Source organism: Erythrolamprus reginae, chromosome Z (assembly GCF_031021105.1).
Source record: "Erythrolamprus reginae isolate rEryReg1 chromosome Z, rEryReg1.hap1, whole genome shotgun sequence".
NCBI classification, from domain to species: Eukaryota; Metazoa; Chordata; class Lepidosauria; order Squamata; family Dipsadidae; genus Erythrolamprus; species Erythrolamprus reginae.
The window spans coordinates 110,257,154-110,278,901 of NC_091963.1; the positions used below are offsets into that span (position 1 = coordinate 110,257,154).

The 21,748-nt window shown below is 41.8% G+C and overlaps 1 protein-coding gene across 3 annotated transcripts; it reads left to right on the forward strand.

The window, feature by feature from the left end:
* The first annotated feature begins 306 nt into the window (after positions 1–306).
* LOC139154369 (bifunctional coenzyme A synthase-like) lies at positions 307–11,952 on the forward strand. 3 transcript variants are annotated; one of them, XM_070728881.1, is made up of 10 exons: positions 307–404; positions 2,595–3,259; positions 4,461–4,675; positions 5,796–5,909; positions 6,813–7,002; positions 8,000–8,064; positions 8,552–8,636; positions 9,266–9,363; positions 11,084–11,230; positions 11,355–11,952. In XM_070728881.1, exons 2-10 carry the CDS (start codon positions 2,596–2,598, stop codon positions 11,400–11,402), a joined length of 1,626 nt encoding a protein of 541 aa, XP_070584982.1. In that variant the 5' UTR covers positions 307–404; position 2,595; the 3' UTR covers positions 11,403–11,952. The 3 variants fall into 3 exon arrangements, with proteins under 3 accessions (XP_070584982.1, XP_070584981.1, XP_070584983.1); XM_070728880.1 differs by lacking the exon at positions 307–404 and adding an exon at positions 524–712; XM_070728882.1 differs by lacking the exon at positions 307–404 and adding an exon at positions 531–629.
* The last annotated feature ends 9,796 nt before the right edge of the window (positions 11,953–21,748 follow it).

Genomic DNA, 21,748 nt, shown 5'->3' on the forward strand with positions numbered 1-21,748 from the left:
CACAGGATTTGGGGGGCAATAGTTTTAAAATGGCGGGGGGGGGGCAGACACTTAGGCTGTATGGGCCCCCAAAATTCCTGATGGCGGCCCTGCCAACAATACATACTTGATAAAACAAATAAAAATTAAATGCTTGGAGTTAAAGCTCGCCAAGGTTGGAGAGCCCTGCTCTGGACGTTGAGCCCACAGGGTCCAATGACCGTCAACACACACACAAACACTTCCTTTTCCCATCGCCTTCATCGATGGGAGGCAAGGGGATCCTCGTCCTTTAACAACTACCCCCCCTCCCCCGGTTTAATTTCCCACACAGGCGATATACAGTAAACATTTCTAGAATCGCTTCCAGATTGTTCAGAAACACTTCCGGGTCGCGTTTCCACTAGGCTGAGGTTGCCTATCAGGTGAGTAAACGGGCAGACGCCGTTTCTTTGGGTGGGAGTGGGTGCTGCCACTTGGAAGGTGGCCGGGGGGGGGGGGGGATACGCCTCGGTCTCTCGGGTGGGTGGTGGTTGTTGCGTGGCAGCGGGAGTGAGGAACCCCATCATTTCGCGTCTTCTTTCCCAGCGACGCGACCTGGCTTAACGGGCAGTTTGTCGCAGGTTTCCTAACGGGAGGTCGGCAAAAAGGTGGCTTATTCTCCCACTTCTCCTTTCCCAACGAACCTGGATGCTTTTATTGCACTTTGAAAAGGGGAGAACGGAGTAGGAAGGTGTGTTGTTTTAAGCCTTGAGTTATTTTTTAAAACAACAGTAGGATATAAACAAATGAAAATTAAAAACGCTGGTTCGAAGCTGCATTCTCCTACATTATACAATCTTTTGAGTAAATTAGGGTCAGCTGTTTTTTTCTGAATGTGAGGAGAAAAATTGGCAACTTTTTATTCTATTTATAGATAGTTTAGCCTGCACAGTGTGTTCATTTTTACTAAAGTTGGTGTGGAGTTGGTAGTTTGAACATATCTGAACGTAAGAAAAATGTAAATGAACGGAAAAATTATGCTAATTGGTTTTTTAAATCAGAAATAAGGCCTCCCCCCCCCCCCGCAGGCCGTGTGCAATCATTTTCAATTTAGATTTTTTTTAGCCTGCCAGTTGCAACTACTGTACTTAGAAAAATATAACAAAATGTTATTATTCAATTACTTAATTGCATATTAACTAATGTGAAACAAAAAGAAAATGGGCAGGATTGCTGTTTATAGACAATTTCTCTGTTTTAACACTTCCTCCAGCAAGTTCAAACATACTGTGGTTTTATAGCAATCTTACCAAGTTTGGGTTATCTTGTCCAATGCTACTGTAAAATACAGTCAATTAAGGGTTTAAAATAGAGGTTTTCTACTTTATAGTAAAGGAGAATTTTTTCTGGCGTTTACAATGGGGTTTGTCATTTTAAACTAGGTACTAATACAGTTGAAACTTGTAAAGGATAAGCATGTACTTGGTTTGGTCAGTAATTACTGCCTCAATGCTGCAGCTATGGAAGCTATCAACCTGTGGCACTGCTGAGGTATTATGGAAGACCAAAATGCTTCAATAGTGGCCTTTAGCTCTTCTGCAATGGTTCACTTCCATGTCTCTCATCTTTCTCATGGCAATGCCCCATGGACCAACACCAGCAGATGACATGGCTTCCCAAATCAACGCAGGCTGTGGAAATTTTTGCATCTCATTTGGAAACCATTTGAGTATGGGAGAAGAATGGAGAGGCACGCACTGCAAGATGCTTGAAGTCCTGTATGAAGTTTCCACAGTCTCTGTTGATTTGGGGAGCCATGTCATCTGCTGGTGTTGGTCCACTGTGCTTCATTTAGTCCAGGTCAATGCAGCTGTCTACCAGGAGATTTGGGAACACTTCATGCTTCCTTCCACAAACGAGATTTAGGGGGATGCTGACTTCAATTTTCCATCAGCACTTGGCACCTGTCCACACTATCAAAGCACCAAAACTTGGTTCAATGATCATGGGATTACTGTCATTGATTGGCCAGCAAATAGTTTGACCTGAACCCCATAGAGGATCTATGGGGCATTGCCAAGAGTAAGATGAGAGACATGAGACCAACAATACAGAAGAGCTGAAGGCCGCTATTGAAGCATTCTTGTCTTCCATAACACCTGAGCAGTGCCACAGCCTGATAGCTTCCATTCCATGCCGCCTTGAGGCAGTAATTGCTGCAAAAGGGCCCCAAACCAAGTACTGAGTACATATGCATGCTTATAATTTTCAGAGGTCTGATATTGTCCTATGTACAATCCTTGTTTTATTGATCACATGTAATATTCTAATTTTCTGAATTTTGGAATTCAGGGTTTTCATGAGCTGTACCCCATAATCATCACAATTATGACAAATCATGGCTTGAACTATCTTGCCTTGCATGTATATAGTCTCTCTCCTATATTACGTTTCACCTTCTAAGTTGCGTTACTGAAATAAATGAACTTTTGCACAATATTCTAATTTTTCGAGTTTCGCCTGTACATAAAAACTTTGATCATTATTTTCCTATAAGTTAAAGCCTTTTGACTTATCTTGCCTTTTTTTGTTTGTTTTTTGCATGTGTCCTTCTGAACGGTCCTCCTGGACAGCATGTCGGTTTTCCGTTCTGGTTTACTTGTTCTGACATCCCCACTGTCGGCACTTTCTCTACGCTTGGTGCCCATTCTTGCTTCAGCTGCCCGGTTGGTACAAGAAACCCTCTATGTTCAACTGCAGCCAGGACTCAACTTGTCGGGGGCTACCCAGCCCCGTTTTGCCTATGTTCCTGCCACAGCTGAAGTATATGACCTTATCACCAAGCTGTACACTGATGCTGACACCCATCATTCCCTTGATGTCCGTGTATTGCTCACCAACCTTCTCAATCAAGGAGCTAACCCTCCCGCTCTAAGATTCGTACAAAACCTTTCCCAGCCGCCTGAGGTGGTACTTACAGACTACCAAAGTGCGGATGGAATGCAATCAAACCCTATCAAACGGCGTCTAGAACGTTATGCCATTAGTTGTTACAGCTGTTGCTCCAAATTGAGGTCTGTTCTACTCTATCCTGACTATGAATTGCAAGACAATAATGAAGAATTGCCCCAAGACAAGACTGAGAAATCAAACAAGCCATTGCAAAGTTACTCTGATGTAGTTGTGGGCGGCACTTTTGATAGACTTCAGAATGGTCACAAGATTCTTCTGAGTGTGAGCTGCCTGCTGGCAGAAAATCGGCTCCTCATTGGTGTCTGTGACAAAGAACTTTTGGAAAGTGGGTGCCTTTTTCCTGCAAAACCATTTAGAGAATTTAGAAATATTTGGGGAACATAGTCCAGATTTTTTTGAACACAATGATTGAATGCTGTAACTGGAACCAGGATTGACAACGTAGAGGACAAGTTGTTACTTGTGTGTTGTTATTTATGTGTTGCTAATATTTAGAATTTCATATAATTTTCTTTTTTTATTGAAAGTATTACCTAAGTATATTTGCAGAACTTAGAAATGTGGTGTGCCCCAATATGACAGTTTGCCTTGTTTATTGAGTATGATACCAGATCTAACATCTAGTTTGTTAGTGGAAATTAATTTAAATGGATCTGGAGCTAAGGAGTATGGCTTAGATAAGGTAAGCTTTCTACACCTTTTTATCAATGATAAAACATCTTTTTTTCAGTCCTTGGATGTATGCATTTACAATATTTTTTGGAGTATAGGACATATTCACACACATACAAACACCAAAAAAAGTGGTCTTTGATGTGTCTTATACATCAAATGTTGCATCAGCCATATCTGGAAGGAGAGGGGAGGGAGTTGGTGTGCCAGCCACGGCAACAGGCAGCTGATTGGTGGTATTCTCGGGGGCCGATCTAACAACCAATCGGCGTCGAAGTCTCCAGTGTTCCCTGGCTGAGGCAGCAACACAGAGGTAGGATTCAGCCACTTCAGCCAAACTTTTTGTTAAAGTTGTGTGGAGAATCGGCTGATACACGCAGTGCCGCCATCTGCCACACCATCTGTGTGTGGATGAATGGATGGATGGATGGATGGATACATACATACTTTGCCTTTTTAAAATAAGCAATATATACAAACTTTAGAAAAGGTATAAGAAAAAGCAAGTCAAATAATTAAAGTTATAAGAATAGGTACTACAGCTAAACATTGTTTACATCAGCAATATATAGCTTTTTATCCTTGCACCCTTTCTTAATTTCACTGTATACTATTTCATCTACAGCCTTTTGTTTTCTAAGGAAAATATACGGAAAATGATTTCTAGCCTGAGCAATTGTGATGAGAGAACTCTTAAATTCAATAAGTAAAATGTAAGTTAGCTTCGATTTGTACTTCCAAGATAAGGAAATCACAACTTTGTAGCACTATGAACTTTTCTCATATTGGGACATCAATTAAGAAAGCATGACCTGAGCCTTACTACATTGTCCTCTTATTTTCTCCATCAACAGATAAATTATTAAAGGAACTGATTCTACCTTTAAATCAACGTCTAGATAAACTGATAGACTTTCTAGTAGATGTCAAGCCTTCCCTGCTATTTGACTTTGTTCCTCTTCATGATTCCTTTGGTCCATCAATCGTCGATTCAAAGCTGAAATGCATTGTAGTCAGTGCGGAGACATTCAAGGGTGGTCTTTCTGTCAACAAAAGGAGGGCAGAAAATGTAAGTATGAGGAAGTATTTTAGCCACTATTGGGTACAAACTGAAAAAAAAATCTGCCATCTAGGAACTGCCAGAACTTAGGTCTTCAGGACAAAGTTCTTTCTCAGCCCCACCACTAGCAGAAGTACTTGGGCACTGGTCCCAAATCCTGGAATTTTTCTGCCACGGTGTGTGTTATTCTGCCTGCAGGAAAAAGTATTTTGTTTAGGCAGAACTTTGATAGCTAAATAGAGTTTAACGTTTGAGTTTGGCTCTATGTTTGGAGATCCCAGCTTTAAATGTGAAACCTCACTTTGTCTTACTAACGAAAGTTTTTTTTTTTTCATTTGGACTCCACTCCTATTTAATGGACTATGCTACTTAGAGGATTTAAGAATATTCAAATATTTATTTGTTTTATCACAGATTATGCTGTTTATGCAATTACATAAATAGTAATTAATACTGTGATATTTAGAATTTCAATCCAAGCATAAAATGGGTAGAGAAATATTTCTTCAGTATAGAGCATGGCTCACTTCCACCGACTCCCATCAGACCAGATTTCTTCAGCATGCTTTTTTGTGTATGGGTGACATTCTCATTCCTTAATATTTAACAAAGGGCTTAATAGGAATCTCCTTCGATGCAAAGGGAAATTAGTTTTATAAATAGTCCTTTTTCTACAATCAATAATTAGGTTGAGAATTACAGTCTTGGTGATTGTTAAGTGGCATTATACTTTTACTAGATTTTGTGACCTTTTTTGCAGGTGTTGCAAAGTAAACATAGTCATTAAACCCATTTTGGTGACTTTTTTTGCTGGAAATTAAAAGTAAATGCCAGAAAATGGCAGAAATTACTGTCATATCATTATGGGACACTGCAACTGACCACAAATGCGGACTGGGTTGCCAAGCACCTAAAATGCAAACGTGACAGGTCAGGGGCATGACTGTAGAAATCCCAAGACCACGTCATAAGTACCTTTTGGAAGGGAATGTCTGTCATAATTTCAGATGGTCACTAAGTGACCAGACATTAAGTAAGGATTACCTATAACGTAGAATAACAAAAATTCATTGCCAGACTCTGTGGTATAACATGGAAAGGTAACTTGTCTCTAACAAATGTCTTACAGAACCTTTCTGAACTGGTTCTTCACAAGATGAGTCATGTCGAAAATGAGGAAGAAAAAATCAGGTCTTATACCTTGAGGTTCATACTTCTCGGAACTTTGTTGAGTGCACCTAAGGTAAGTAATGTGTTTGTTTTAGCTTTTGGGTTGTATGGGAGTAGGAGGATGCAATTATGTGTATTTGGTAGTAAGGCCCTTTGAGTTGAAAAGGAATTATTCTTAAATAAGTATGGATTGCAACCTTCATTGCTGGATTTTCTAAGAGACAAAAGATTGGTCAAAGAACAGGCAGAACATGCCTCCCAGTCTTGACTGTGAGCAATTTTTTTGCCTGTGTTGTCTCTGGCCCTTTACTTTCTTCAAAGTAAGGCTTTCCAGTACTGTATAAGAAACATAGCTATTCTTCTCCTCCCTCTGGTCTCTCTACCATGTCCCTTCGCCTTTTTCTCCCCTTCCCCCTCCCCTTTTTTCAGAGCAGCCTTCACCATTAGCAAGCACAGTCCAGAGCTGCAGCTTATTCGAATGAGGCTGAAGTTCTCCCTTCACCACAGGACTGCAGGGGTAGGGAGAAGGATGCAAAGTCACTATGAGCAGCCATTGTGATACTCAAGAAAGCAAAGACCATGAGAGAAAAGGCCAAGCTCTCTGAATGGAGAGCACACTCTACAGCAGGGGTCTCCAACCTTGGCAACTTCATCCACGGAAAGGGGCGGCATACAAATCAAATCAAATAAATAAATAAACTTTAAGACTTGTGGACTTCCAACTCCTAGAATTCCTCAGCCTGCTTTGCTTAAAGTCTTAAAGTTGCCATGGTTGGAGACCCCTGCTCTACAGGGAACAGTGTGTAGGACTATGACTGTAGCTCTACACAAATGTAACAAGACTGTATGTAGTGAATGTTTGTTTATTAGATCAGTGCTGCTATGAAAAGAGCCAATGTTATGTTGAATCATAATAATACATATAAAAGTGAATATACGCAGTCCGTGGATAAAATCAATCTTCTTTTCTCTTCAGAAAAATCCATCACTTCCTTCCAGCCCTTACATAATTGGGCTCACCGGTGGAACTGGTAGTGGCAAAACATCTGTTGCCAAGTATTTGGCTCAACTTGGTGCCTTCCATTTGGAGATGGATACACTGGGGCACAACATTTACACACCTGGTGGTCCTGTATACCAGCAAGTGATAAAAGCATTTGGACCAGGTATGATTAACCTTTGGGGGGAAGCCATATTTTAATTCAGTTCATCCAGAAAACTGCAAGAGAAGGGATAGCAAGGGTTCTGCCTCAGTTTGTTTTTTCCTCTCTCTGATCCCTTGCCAATCCACTTTAATGACTTAAAACAATGTATTCTCCCCATTTCCGAATTCTCCCCATTTTCTTACCAAATTGCATTTGTCCTCAGCAGACAAAGTTTATAAACATGCATTCCTATCAGAGTAGTTTGGCCCATTATTGGAAAAATAGATAAGGAAGGAGAAAAACTGGGGTACCAAGTAAGCTAAAGGTGAAATATACTATGTATAATGAATTGCCATTTAATTTAGGTGAAAATATTATTTGGCAGAGTCAGTCACTCTTGGAGGACATCAGGTTAGGTGACATTGGAGGTTAGACTCCAGGAAAAATAACATTATTACTTACCACTGTAGCTGGTTCTTACGTTGTAAGCATTTCTCCACAATTCAGCAGAGGTTATTTTCATATGCATTCATATGCTAAAATGGTTCTTGCCATCCCTTTAATAAGGGGACTTTCCAAATCTATTGCTCTCCAGAGAAATTTGAAATTCTAGGATTTATTTATTTATTTACTTATTCATCACGCTTGTACATTTGTTCATCTCACTTAAGTAACACTTACAACACTAGTTTTTGTATCATATTGGGGAAAGTTACAGGAACTATCATAAGGTTTTGAAGTATTCTTTATTTAATTTTTCCCCCAGGGGGAAAATGTTACATTATTATCCTTTTGTGCTTTTATCCAATGTTTTGAATCATGAATGAAATTATCACAGTTTGGCAAATCTTGTGTTTCAAAAATGGCAGTGAAAACCAGTTAAGAATTAGGAATGGAGAAACTCACCTGTGAATTCTGGGAGGGGTTTTACTTTTGAGGGTCTCTTAACACACGTAAAGGGAAGCTGCACAAGATTTCTTTCTGGTGTGTGTTTGGCGAATCCAACTCATCTTTACAGATATTTTGAAAGAAGATGGAACCATCAACAGACAATTGTTGGGAGCCAAAGTATTTGGAAACCAGGTAAAAACCTGCCTCAGTTTGGGGTAAAAACTGAATTTCAGTATTGGCGTTCCTTCCTTTCCAGTTCAGCATATTGGTTTATCCTTTGATTCACTGACATCAGAATGCCTCTCTGTTCTATCCCATTAATTCTGCCCTTTCACCTTCTTTCATAGCAAGGTGGTTAGTTTCCCCCCCCCCCCCCGTGTTTTTTTTTTCATTTGTGGGTTAAAGGTATTGTGTGAGCACTGTGCACACAGGGAGAACTTCTCCTTGTATATTAAAATACAAAGTGGTCTTGAGACTGGTAAAAATGTGGACTGGTGATGCTGGGATAGCCGTCTATATACTAGTGTATGTTTTGACCCAATTCTGATTTGCATACCATACCTCTTGGATTGGTACTGCTGGCAATCCCCAGGGTTTTGTTTTGCTTTGTTTTGTTTTCACTAGTAGCAGCCGGTCCCCTTAAATTTCTTGTGTTGGCTTTCTTTGTTCCCTCTTACAGGAACGGATGAAGCAACTGAATAATATCATGTGGCCAGTGATGGCTCAAATGGCAAAAGAAAAGCTAGAAGAGGCAGGCAAGCAGGGTGAGAAGGTCTTTGGGGGTTCTTGGCAAGACTTGTTAATAGATTACATATAGGTTCAAGATTTCATTTTCCAGAAAGATGAGCAGGTAATCTGTAAGAGCCATGCCAAAAGAGCTCACATAAGTAGAGCTCACCTAAGCAGACTTTCCTTATATGATGGACTGTCATGTGGTTCCAGGGTGAGGCTGTGCAGCATATATTAAAACTCAGATAAATTCATTTCATTTCATTTAGAGGCCACCTGATTCCATACTAACATTGGGAATAATGTGTTTTTATTTGAGTTTACTTACCTTACAGTTAGCCCATGATGCAGTAGTTATAATATATATAGTCATTCCTCAACCCCCTGGCTCCTTCAGTCTCAAAGATTTCAAGAGCAATTTGCAGAATAATATGACTTGTTGCTTTGCCTTTGTGGCTTGCTTTTACATTTGGATAAGTTTATAAATTACCAGTACCTTTGTTTATTTTCCAGTAGGAGAGAAGGATTGACTGTACCATTACAGTAACTGCTCATAATGAGCTATGATATCTGATTTATTTGGAAATGAAATTAAAGCATGCTGCAGCCCCCTTCTCTCAATAGAAACTGTCTTGTGTCCACCCTTCCAATTTCTGGTCTGCAGGAAATGCCGTGTGTGTACTGGATGCAGCTGTTTTGCTGGAAGCAGGCTGGTCAGTAATGGTGCATGAGGTCTGGACTATCATACTTAATGAAAGGGAGGTAAGAACCTCTGCATTATATAATTCTTGCAATCAAAATCTTTCCCTTCCTGTTTGATAGATGGCATTTGTCATGTTTGTTGGAAAGTGTAGCTGGTGCAAAGTAGCTAGATTTAAATTGGAGCCGGCAGGTATTTTGGATTTTATTTCAGACATCATAAAGCTATTCAGTAGTTGCTTTAAAAGAATCCAATGCTCTGCTGTTACAGTTTCAGGCAAATGGTGAATATACCATCACAATCATTCTAAACAATGATCATACAAAAACATTGTCTTCTGTGTATGAATATTTGAGGCATACTTTCTAGAAAATGGTGACAGCTTTCAGTGATAGTCTATGCAATGAAAGGTAGGATAGATAAACAGATAGGAATAATTTATGTATATCCAGATTTTTAAAAATGCAAACAACTTGTATCACAAAATTAATAAATCACAATAAAGATGAAATAATCAGGATTTTAAAAAATACGAAACCAAGAGTAATATAAACAGCTCACATAGCAGTATCACTTAAAGAAATTAATATTAATATTAAAATGAGAGTGCTGTACTGCAAGCCACTGAACCCGACTGTAGATCTGTAGGTCAGCGGTTCAAATCTCATCACCGGCTCAAGGTTGACTCAGCCTTCCATCCTTCCAAGGTGGGTAAAATGAGGACCCGGATTGTGGGGGCAATATGCTGGCTCTGTTCAAAAGTGCTATTGCTAACATGTTGTAAGCCCCCTTGAATATGAGGGGAAGGATGGGATAAAAATCCAATAAATAAATAAATAAATAATATCAGTATAGTTAACTCTCATCATCTAAAAGGTAATGGTTCCTTAGCAAAATAAAATTAAATTAAATTAAAAAATACTGTATATATACCTAAGAGTATATACGAGAATATAAGAGAATATACCTGAGATATAATTATGAGGACATTCTACATTTGGCAATAGCATTCAAAAACAGCAATTTTCCACATCATAGTTCAGTTTTCATTTATTTAATTGTATTTCTGTTGTAGTAAAAAAAATTAAAATTCAAGGATATTTCTGAATTCTCTGTCACAAGATTTTCCAATGAGGCAAAAAATGACCTAAGGTTTAATATTTAACTAGTGTGTAATATTTAACTAAAGCAGTGTTTCCCAACCTTGGCAACTTAATGATATCTGGACTTCAACTCCCAGAATTCCCCAGCCAGCATTCGCTGAGAGTTGAAGTCCAGATATCATCAAGCTGCCAAGGTTGGGAAACACTGCTATAAAGTTACCCAATTAAATACAAATTAACACTAGAAAGTGGAAACATTTAGTGAATCCAGTTGAGAGATTCAAGGTAGAGATTTGGTGGATCCTTTTTATCTTCGTCACAATTACACTATACAATTCTATGAGCATAAGAACAGCAATAGCTACACTTCTGAACAATTTTAATAGGAGATGAAACACTGTATATCAATGGACGTAAGAAAACCAAACAAGAAATAGCAACATTATTTAAAAAAAAGAATAGGAATTTCTTTCATCAATTATGCTCATTCACCTGTATAGACCTGGGGCTCCAATCTTACCATCCCGAAGATTAAGAGGGTGGGCCTGTGGGATATCAAGGGAAAGCACAAGGCAGGGGCTGCTAGAGAAAAGTCATGCCTTGGAGGCCACTCTAGTAAGCATCCTTTAAGAAAGGGACCCGCCTGCTCTACCTCTTCTCTGTCTCTGTTTCTTTCAAGGCCATAAAACGCATCATGGAGAGAGATGGCGTAGATTCAGAGGTTGCCATACTGCGGGTAAAAAGTCAAATATCTAGTATGCAGCGTGTGAAGCAGTCACACGTAGTCCTTTGCACAATGTGGGAGCCAGAAGTTATACGTAAAATGGTAAGAAAAAGCATAATGGCTGCAAATGAGTAAAGCAGCATCTTACTTGATCTATTAAATGGGTTTTCTTTGGAGAGTCATCTCTGATAGGCTTGTTGACTAATTCTTTTGTATGTTTTTACAGGTGGGAAAAGCTTGGGCTCTGCTTCAAGAACGCATCAAACCTCAATAGATCCATGAACTATCACCTCCTTCATTCTGCCCCCTCAGTGCTGCCAGTATGGAAAAATGTGCACCCATCAGGAGTACTTATTCGAGGGGGCAGAAGTTTGAGGGTAGAGATAAAGGAAACAGTGTTTCAAATACTTGGTGTTGTGGGGTTGGATATTCCCTTTGACCTTTTTCCCCACTTGAAAAGGGTTCAGGGAGAAGCATGAAGTAACTTTTGTATATCGTAGGATTTGATTTTTTTGTTTTGTTCAGTCGGGATACCTGCTGAGCAGGAAGGAAAAGACACTGCTATGATTGATGCTACATGTTTTTAATGGAAGCAGTTTCATTAATGCAACTAATGAGAGAAGAACATTCAATGTTACATAGGCATGGCATAAATGCTCTGTTTAGGCTGCACTTTGTACTTGATATTCTTTATGCAAAAGTTACATATAAAGAAAGCAAATATATTGGTTTTGTGTGGTTGATTCAATAGTGGGTGGGTTTCCTACTCAATCTTCTCTGGGATCATCAAGATTCACCAATAAAGTTTAAAACATTTTTTCTGATTTGAATTTGCTTTCAATTCTATTTCCTAATTTAAAATTTCATCCTTAAATTAGGGGGGGAAATGGGCAGGTTTTTACCAACCAGTGTCATTTACCTTAAAATTGCAGCAAAATAAGGTGTCATTGTTTTTCAAAGTCCCTACAAAAATCAAATTTGAAATATATTTTTTAAAAAAAATCATGTTAGTGTTTTGAAAATCACTTGAATTTAAATATTTCAATTCAATCATCATTTTAGTTGAAGGTACTTTATATTTATATTTGAGCTTAAATTGTGAAGACCAACAGATTTGATCATCTTATTTATATTCATTTGCAGCTAATTTAATGTCAGTGGTAAAAGCAAAGGCACTTTATAGTTTGAAAAATAAACACAGAGAAAAACCTGTTCTTCCCAACAGGCAGGCTATGAGACTTCACAGCAGAGTCCTGACGGCCAGACAATACAGCAGACTTCTTGCTGGCACACACACCACTGTAGAGAATAAGACCCACGCCTTTCCCCCCAAGGTTTCAGCCTTCAAGGCCACAAGCCAGAATCAGAGACGCCAAAGATCACAGCCAGGTCCCAGGACTCCCAAAGATAATACTCCACAATACAGGAAGGGTGGGTCTGCCTTTTCAGCCTTTCTGGGGAGAACCACACCCAAACCTAGTTGTTGCCTATTTAGGGCTGGAAACACCTGGCTAATTGTCCCCTTCGTTGTGCTGCCCTTCTCTGCCTGAGATCGATGATGGCTTGTGCATTTTCATCTAAGGACTCCAGGCTGCTTGCTGGGGAGAGCTCCACCCCGGGGGACTCAGGCTGTTCTCCCTCTCCCTCGGCCTGATATTCCTCCTCCCCGTCTGCCTGGGCCTCCTCCTCCTGTTCCTCCCCCTCCCCCTCTGAGCATGGAGCCGGCAGAGGTTCAGCCGTTCCCTGAGGAGCCTCAGACGGAATCACAACACAAATGCATACAGTTTCAGATGGGTGGTAGGTAGATTCCATTAAGAATTAAATTAGATCACATTTAATGTATAAATATATCTCCCAAAGACTGAAAGGGAGGGTGATGTGCCAGACATATCTATACTATAGTGGTACAATCTAGGGATGGGGAAGAATAATTATCATAGTGGTTTAATTACTTACGAAATAAGCATTTGATACCAATCTGTGGCAGTGGGACATCAGTCTGATTCTGGAAGGAGAGCTACATGATGCCGAGAATTCGGGTCACTTTTCCATTGCAATAACAATTGTAGTATTTTGTTCACATACTCCTTGCCTTGAATATATCTGGCTCAAAGTTGATTCAGACAGTTTTGACATTTTGTTACATCAAACTGCCACTTCTCTCCTTGCTTAACAATGACACAAACTTCATGATATAACTCTTTACAAAACAAGGGGCTGGCTAGTTAAGAATATATTCCTGTAACCAATACCACCACCACCTACAATGCTGCCCAGATTTCCTGCTTACTTGTTTGTTAGTTTCTTTTAATTTAAGAGAAATGAAGAATAATAATACACTCTAAAGTACAATTTTCATATTATGTTTATTTGCTAGAACGGTGATGGTGAATCTTTTTTCCCTCGGGTGCCAAAAGAGCGTGCCAAAAGAGCTATCGCACATACGCAAGTGTCCACGTCCATAATTCAATACCTGGAGAGGACGAAAACAGCTTCTCTCATTCCCCCTCCCCCCTGGGGCCTTCTGGAGGCTGGAAACTGCCTGTTTCCCAACTTATGGTGGGCCCAATAGGCTCATGTTTTGCCCTTCCCAGGCTCCAGAGGCTTCCCTGGAGCCAAGGGAGGGTAAAAATGCCCTCCTCCACCCCCCCCAAGGCTCTCTGGAAGCCAGAAATGCACTCCCAGAGCCTCCATGTGAGCCAAAAATCACACAGACATGTTGGAACTGAGCTAAAGCAACAGCTCGCGTGCCAGCAGATATAGCTCTGCATGCCACCTGTGGCCTCTGTGCCATAGGTTCACCATCACTGTGCTAGAACATCAAAAGCATTCCTATACCCAATGCCTTGTGTGGTGTCAACTTGTGCTTTGGGATAGGATGTTACCTAGAGAAATCAACACTTGAGGATTAACTGTGAGGAACTGAACATTGATAACTTGTTCCACTATCAAACTAGACCTACTCTTTCAACTGTCTACCAGAATCTCCATTAAACTTTATTAAAAAAATTTTTTAAAAAAATGTTGTCTGGGGTGGTAGAAAAGTGATCTTGATCTTCTAATGTGTGATTTCCCTGTGAGACTGGGCCCTTAACCAGAATAATATTTTTTTAAGCACATCCAGTTTCTTAACATGATTATCCTCATGTGTCTTCTTCATCCATTCCAAGTCCTTTTAATCTTCACATATATTATATATTATATATATTATATTATGTTAATGCAACCTAAAAATTGCATCTGTCTCAGCAGGTAGAGCACCTGATTAATGGCCTCAGAAGAGAACCTACTAGGCAATGACCTGGCCATATGCCAAACCACTGGGCGAGACCATCCAAGGGCATAGGGTGAGGTATCATCAGTACGCGGATGGTACCCAGTTGTACATCTCCACCCCATGTCCAGACAACGAAGCAGTGGATGTGATGTGCCGGGGCCTGGAGGCTGTTGGGGTCTGGATGGGTGTCAACAGACTCAAAGTGAACTCTGATAAGACGGAGTGGCTGTGGATTTTACCAAGCTAATATTTATTTGTTTGTTGATTGATTGATTGATTGATTGATTGATTTTGTCCATTACACAGTGAGGGTTATATTGGGCATACATATAGTAAATACATAATGAAGGTTATAGAGGATATACTCATAGAAAAATATATCTAAGAAAGAAGAGAAGAGATAGGAATAGGAATAAAATATATCAATGAAAGAATAGAAGAAATATAGGAAAAGAAGAATGGTATAGGAGATATAGGAGAGCAATAGGACAGGGGAAAGAAGGCACTCTAGTGCACTTATGCAGGCCCCTTACTGACCCCTTGGAAATCTGGAAAGGTCAGTCGTGGATAATCTAAGGGTAAAGTGTTGGGGGTTTGGGGATGAAACTATGGAGTCCGGTAATGAGTTCCACGCTCGGAACTCGGTTACTGACAACTTGGTTACTGAAGCCATATTTTTTACAGTCAAGTTTGGAGCGGTTAATATTAAATTGAAATCTGTTGTGTGCTCTTGTGTTGTTGTGGTTGTTGTGCTTGAAGCTGAAGTAGTCGCCGGTAGGCAGGATGTTGCAGCATATGATCTTGTGGGTCATACTTAGATCATGTTTAAGGCATCTTAGTTCTAGGCTTTCTAGGCCCAGGATTGAAAGTCTAGTCTCCTAGGGTATTCTGTTTTGAGTGGAGGAGTGAACGGCTCTTCTGGTGAAGTATCTTTGGACATTTTCAAGGGTGTTAGTGTCTGAGATGCGATATAGGTTCCAAACAGATGAGCTCTTTGGAATATTGTGGCAAAGCAATGCGGACGAGTGGCAGCTCCACCAAGTCCCACTGATTTCTTCAGTCCGGGGGCTCTGCAGGGCTGAAAGTCACCCTGTAGGGGAGATGAAGGTAGAGGGGATGCTTTGGTGGTCTCAACAGAGGTAGATAGTAGAACTACTGTCAGATTTGAAAAATAAAGAAAAGAAATTGTAGCCAGAAGTCATTTTAAAAATAAAGGATAGACTGAATTGGTTACCTTCTCAAAAGTTAAATAGTTTCAAAATTCTGGATTATACTCTTACTACCGTACTACCTTGACTTGGAAATTAGTGGAAAATATTTTTATTCGCAGACATTTATTTGGAGGAAAAAAGTAACAGTGACACCTGCTGGCCAAGGAAGGCAATATAAACTGAGAAAAGTGGATGAAGTGAAAGTTGTTATGATTGGCTGGAATATGCGAAACACCTGCAAACTGATTATACTTGGTGCTTGGTGACAGAGTGTGAAAACATTCAACTTTTAGAATCTTGAGGATGATAAATATACTGGACAGTGTGAGAGTGTGAAACAGCGTGGAGTTTTGAAAAAAAGTGGAGACTATTAAGGGACTAATTAATGGAGCGATTGTGTGAATTGTTCTACAGGTAATACTGGCTATCTTGGTGTGATATAATTGGGATACTGGGATTCTGGCAGATTACTAAGTAGCAGTGTTCCCTCTAATTTTTGGGGGGGGGTGGGCGGAAAAGTATAGTGTCTGAGCGGCAGGCCCTTCGGGACTGGGCGGCACAGAAATAATAAATAAATAAAATAAATAAATAAATAAAAACCCACCCTATTTTGCCTCAGAAAATTTCAAAATAAAATACTGTACTGTGTGTCTATAACAGTGAGCTCATAATAGGGCAACTCTATCAATATCAAAATGCCACTTAAATAGTTGAGCTAGTTTCAAACTAGATTTTGATTTTCTTTCTGTCTTCCTGACTCCCATTCTTTTTCTTTCTCTTTTCCTTCCTCTCTTTTTTCTATCTGTTTCTCTCTCTTCCTCTCTCTCTCCTTCCCTCTCACTCTTTCCCTCTCGGCTTCTGGGCAGGTTTGGAAAACTCTGAGTTGATGATGATTTTTAAGTGAGCGATTGCTCACTGCTCAGCTTAGAGGGAACTATGGTTGTAGCTACTGCTTATGATTCATTCCCCTTTTCCTGGGCACTGCTTTCTTAACACACAAGGCAACAGTAGCCTGGGGCAAACTACGTTATGTCACTGTCATAGTTCCCTCTAAGCTGAGCAGTGAGCAATCGCTCACTTAAAAATCATCATCAACTCAGAGTTTTCCAAACCTGCCCAGAAGCCGAGAGGGAAAGAGTGAGAGGGAAGGAGAGAGAGAGGAAGAGAGGAAGAGAGAGACTTAAATAGTTGAGCTAGTTTCAAACTAGATTTTGATTTTCTTTCTGTCTTCCTGACTCCCATTCTTTTTCTTTCTCGTTTCCTTCCTCTCTTTTTTCTATCTGTTTCTCTCTCTTCCTCTCTTCCTCTCTCTCTCCTTCCCTCTCACTCTTTCCCTCTCTTTCTCTGCCTCCTTTCCTTTGAATTTCTCTCTCTCTCCATTTGACTTCATGGGGGGGTGGGGGCAGCTGTAAGCCCCTCACCTCCACCGCCTCCTCTTTCAGCACCCCGCTACTTGAGCCTGTTTACAGGGTGCTAGTGGAAGATCTGGTGGGAGAACCTTTTGCAAAAGATAGGCAATCTGCTTTTGCAAAAGGTTGGCGATCGGCTTCTGGGCAGGTTTGAAAAACTCTGAGTTGGTGATGATTTTTAAGTGAGCCATGGTTTACTGCTCAGCTTAGAGGGAACTATGCTAAGTAGAATTTTAAATTTATTAAAATAAGGAAAAATGGCCTTGCAAGGAGAAATAAATGTCTTATTAAAGGAAATAGACCCAGAGGGCTTTCAAAAGGCGCTTGGTGCTATACCAGATGCACTCACCCACAGTTCGGCGGAGTCTCTTGTCGTGGCCTGCAATAAGGCTGCCACGGAGGCTCTTGATCGGATTATGCCATTGCGACCTCTCTGTGGCACTAGACCCTGGAGTTGAAACGGCAGAAGAGACATCTGGAGAAGCGATGGAGGAAGAGTAAGTCCGAATCCTACCGAACACTTGTAAGAGCTCACTTTAAGACTTACAAAGTGGCACTCAAGGCGGCAAGATGCGCGTATCATGCCGCCTTGATTGCATAAGCGGAATCTCGCCCGGCCGCTCTGTTTAGGGTGACACACTCCCTTCTTAACCAGGGGGGAGTTGGGGAGCTCTTGCAGAGCAGTGCTGAGAATTTTAACACCTTTTTCGCTGATAAAAACGCTCGGATCCAGGCAGACCTCGAGTCTGATTGGGGCCCGTCCTTGTCTATCTGTCTGGGAAAAGTTTGATCTGGTGACACCTGATGAAGTGGACAAGGCCATTGGAGCTGTGAGTTCCGCCACCTGCTTGCTGGATGAGTGTTCCTCCTGGCTGGTTTCGGCCAGCAGGGAGGTGACACGGAGCTGGGTCCAGGAGATTGTCAACGCTTCTTTGGGGAGGTGTCCTTCCCGGCTCCTTATAAGGAGGTACTTGTGCGCCCCCTCCTCAAGAAGCCTTCCCTGGACTATTCTCAATAACTATCGTCCAGTCTCCAACCTTCCCTTTTTGGGGGAAGGTTGTTGAGAAGGTGGTGGTGCTCCAGCTCCAGCGGTCCTTGGAAGAAGCCAATTATCTAGGCCCATAACAGTTGGGTTTCAGACCTGGCTACAGCATGGAAACTGCTTTGGTCGTATTGATGGATGATCTCTGGCGGGCCTGGGATAAGGGTTTATCCTCTGTCCTGGTGCTTTTTGACATCTCAGCGGCTTTCGATACATCGACCATGGTACCCTTTTGCGCCGGCTGGAGGGGTTGGGAGTGGGAGGCACTGTCCTTCAGTGGTTCTCCTCCTACCTCTCCGGTCGGTCTCAGTCAGTGTTAGTGGGGTGTCAGAGGTCAACCTCTAGGTCAGCGTTTCCCAACCGGTGTGCTGTGGCACACTAGTGTGCCGCGAGACACCGTCAGGTGTGCCGCGGCGAGAGGCGGCGGAGGAGAGTGGGCGGATCGGGCGGGCAATGGGGCAGGGCGGAGAAGCCAGGGGCGCGTTTGGCCGGAGGCACCTACTGCCGCACCTCCCTGCCCCTGCCTCCCCACGGTGCCTCCGGCCAAACGCGCCCCTGGCTTCTCCGCCCTGCCCCATTGCCCGCCCAATCCGCCCACTCTCCTCCGCCGCCGCCTCCTGCCTTGGGGCAAGCAATCCGGGAGTCCGGGACTGTGTGGCTTTGCGCCATGAAGAGAAAACGGCCGACTTTTCCCTGCTGCCGTTTTCTCTTCATGGCGCAAAGCCACACAGTCCCGGACTCCCGGATCGCTCGCTTCTCCGGTCAGCAATGCCATCTGCCCAGGAAAGCGCCGCGCTGGCCGGAGAAGCGAGTGATCCTGGAGTCCGGGACTGTGTGGCTTTCGGCCAGGCTAACGGGAGGCGGCGCGAGGCCGGGCGCTGGGGACGTCTGGGAGGGCGAGGAGGCTGATGGCTGCTGCGCACTCCACTCTCTCTCCGGCTCTCTCTCGCTCTTTCTTTTTCTCTCTGTTGCTGGCGTGGTGAACGAGAGAGAAAGAGAGAGAGAGAAAAAGGAGGGGAGAGAGAATGAGAGAAAGAAAGCAAGAGAAAGAGAGGGAAAGAAAGCAAGAGAGAGAGAGAGAAAGAAGGGGGGGAAGGAGGGAGAGGGAAAGACATAGAGGAAGGGAAGGAGGGAGAGAGAAAGAGAGCAAAAAAGAGAGGAAGAAAGAAAGAGGGATGGAGAGAAAGAAGGGAAGGAAGGAAGAGAGAGAAAGAGGGAGGGAGAAATAGAGTGAAATGGAGGAAGAGATATTTTTTTTGTCCAAACTTTTCTTTAGCCCCCCCCCGCCCCCCCTTCAGTGTTCCCCAGAATTTTGAAAACATGAATAATGTGCCGCGGCTCAAAAAAGGTTGGGAAACACTGCTCTAGGTCTCTCCCTTGAGGGGTGCCTCAGGGGTCGGTCCTCTCCCCCCTGCTATTTAATATCTACATGAAACTGCTGGGTGAGATCATCCAGGGGCATGGGGTGAGGTATCATCAGTACATCGATGATACCCAGTTGTACATCTCCACCCCATGTCCAGTTAACAAAGAAGTGGAAGTGATGTGCCAGTGCCTAGAGGCTGTTAGGGTCTGGATGGGTGTCAACAGATTCAAACTCAACCCTGACAAGATGGAGTGGCTATGGGTTTTGCCTCCCAAGGACAATTCCATCTGTCCGTCCATTATCCAGGGGGGGATTATTGACCCCCTCAGAGAGGGTCCACAACTTGGGCATCCTCCTCGATCCTCAGCTTACATTAGAAAACCATCTTTCAGCTGTGGCGAGGGGGGCGTTTGCCCAGGTTCATCTGGTGCACCAGTTGCGGCCTTATCTGGACCGGGAGTCACTGCTCACCATCATTCATGTCCGCATCACCTCGAGGTTCGACTACTGTAACGCTCTCTACATGGGGTTACCTTTGAAGAGTGTTCGGAAACTACAGATTGTGCAGAATGCAGCTGCGAGAGCAATCATGGGCTTCCCTAGGTATGCCCATGTTACACCAACACTCCGCAGTCTGCATTGGTTGCCGATCAGTTTCCGGTCACAATTCAAAGTGTTGGTTATGACCTATAAAGCCCTTCATGGCATCGGACCAGAATATCTCCAAGACCGCCTTCTGCCGCACGGTTAGGTCCCACAGAGTTTCGTCCCCTGTCGACGAAACAATGTCATCTGGTGGGACCCAGGGGAAGAGCCTTCTCTGCGGCAGCCCCGGCCCTTTAGAATCAACTCCCCCCCCCGGAGATTTAAATTGCCCCCCACTCCTCACCTTCCGGAAGATGTTGAAGACCCATTTATGTCACTAGGCATGGGGGGACTAATCCCCCCCTTCTGACTTACAGCATTTGAGTGTGGTGTGATTGTGTAGCATTGATTGTTTTTAGTAATAATAGGTTTTAAATTGTTTTTCTTAATACAGTATTAGATTTGTATTGTATTATATTGTTATTGCTGTTGTGAGGGGCGGCATACAAATCTAATAAATTATTATTATTATTATTATTATTATTATTATTATTATTATTATTAAAAATAAAAATAATAATAATTATTATTATGTTTGATATTATTAATGGATTATAGATAAAATTGAACTGAGGGCCTAATGAAATAATGCAAAATTTTCAACAAGGATATGTTAACATGAAGATGAAAAGGTATTGAGAATAATAGTTACAACTACTGTGTGTATAAGATTTACTATCTACATTCAATAGAGGTTGTATCCAGATGGTATACCGTTATTGTGATTCATGAATATAGAAATTTTATACACAACCAAGAAAATTGTACAATAAAAATAAACATTAAGAATAATTATGTATTTATTTTGTCAGGTTTATGTAGTGTATATTGGAGGTGGCGACCTGTGAGAGTTGTAGGCAATGAAATTTAATTTTAATGTATACCGATTAGCATACATTCAAAGTGACAATATTCTATTCTATTTTATTCCATTCTATTCTATTCCATTCCATTCCAGATAGGCAGATTTAACCATAGCTTCAGTTGGAAAAATATGACCATCCTAGATCAAGCTAAGTCCAAAAGTATCAGGGAGTTATAGAAGCCTGCCACTCTCGCAAATCAGCCATTAATTAATAGAAACATAGACATTACAACATCTATAGATGATCACCCAGCTCAAAAAAGATATAAGCACCTCTTCACCAGCAATCAGCACCCAGTTCAGCACAGATTAACTCCAAGATTAACATCAGACCTACAAAAAATACCCTAATTAAGAAATTACCACCACCCAAGCAAGCCACCAGAATATAAACCGACAGCAAATTGCTCTCCTACCTAGTGCTTACTAATTCGGCTAAATAAATATCTGCCAGCATAACTAACCATATCGATTTGATCGTCACAAAACAGCCTTTGCACAATGTGCTGTTAGGGATTAAGGTTTTATCTTGGATAATTCTGTTGTGCTTTAGCGCTTGTCTGAATCTATCAACTTGCTACACCGGTAAAACCAAGGTTAAAACGAATACTCAAACGAATACTGTGGAGTGCAAATGAAGTTACCCTTGCAATAGTGGCGAATATCTTTTTAGCTCTCCGAGCTTGTGGATTTCCGATCGTTTTGTTACCAGCCTAGGTAACATCCTCTGCGGAGTTTAGGAGAAAACTCCTTAAATACCGCTGAAGATGTTGCCTGGCCTGGTAACGAAACGTCCCGAAACTAA

Excerpts from the sequence above, each read along its gene's own strand:
- LOC139154369 (XM_070728881.1), top strand. The coding sequence starts at position 2,596 with ATGTCGGTTTTCCGTTCTGGTTTACTTGTTCTGACATCCCCACTGTCG. Across the intron at positions 9,364-11,083 it reads TCATACTTAATGAAAGGGAG|GCCATAAAACGCATCATGGA; the intron begins GTAAGAACCTCT and ends GTTTCTTTCAAG. Across the intron at positions 11,231-11,354 it reads CAGAAGTTATACGTAAAATG|GTGGGAAAAGCTTGGGCTCT; the intron begins GTAAGAAAAAGC and ends ATGTTTTTACAG.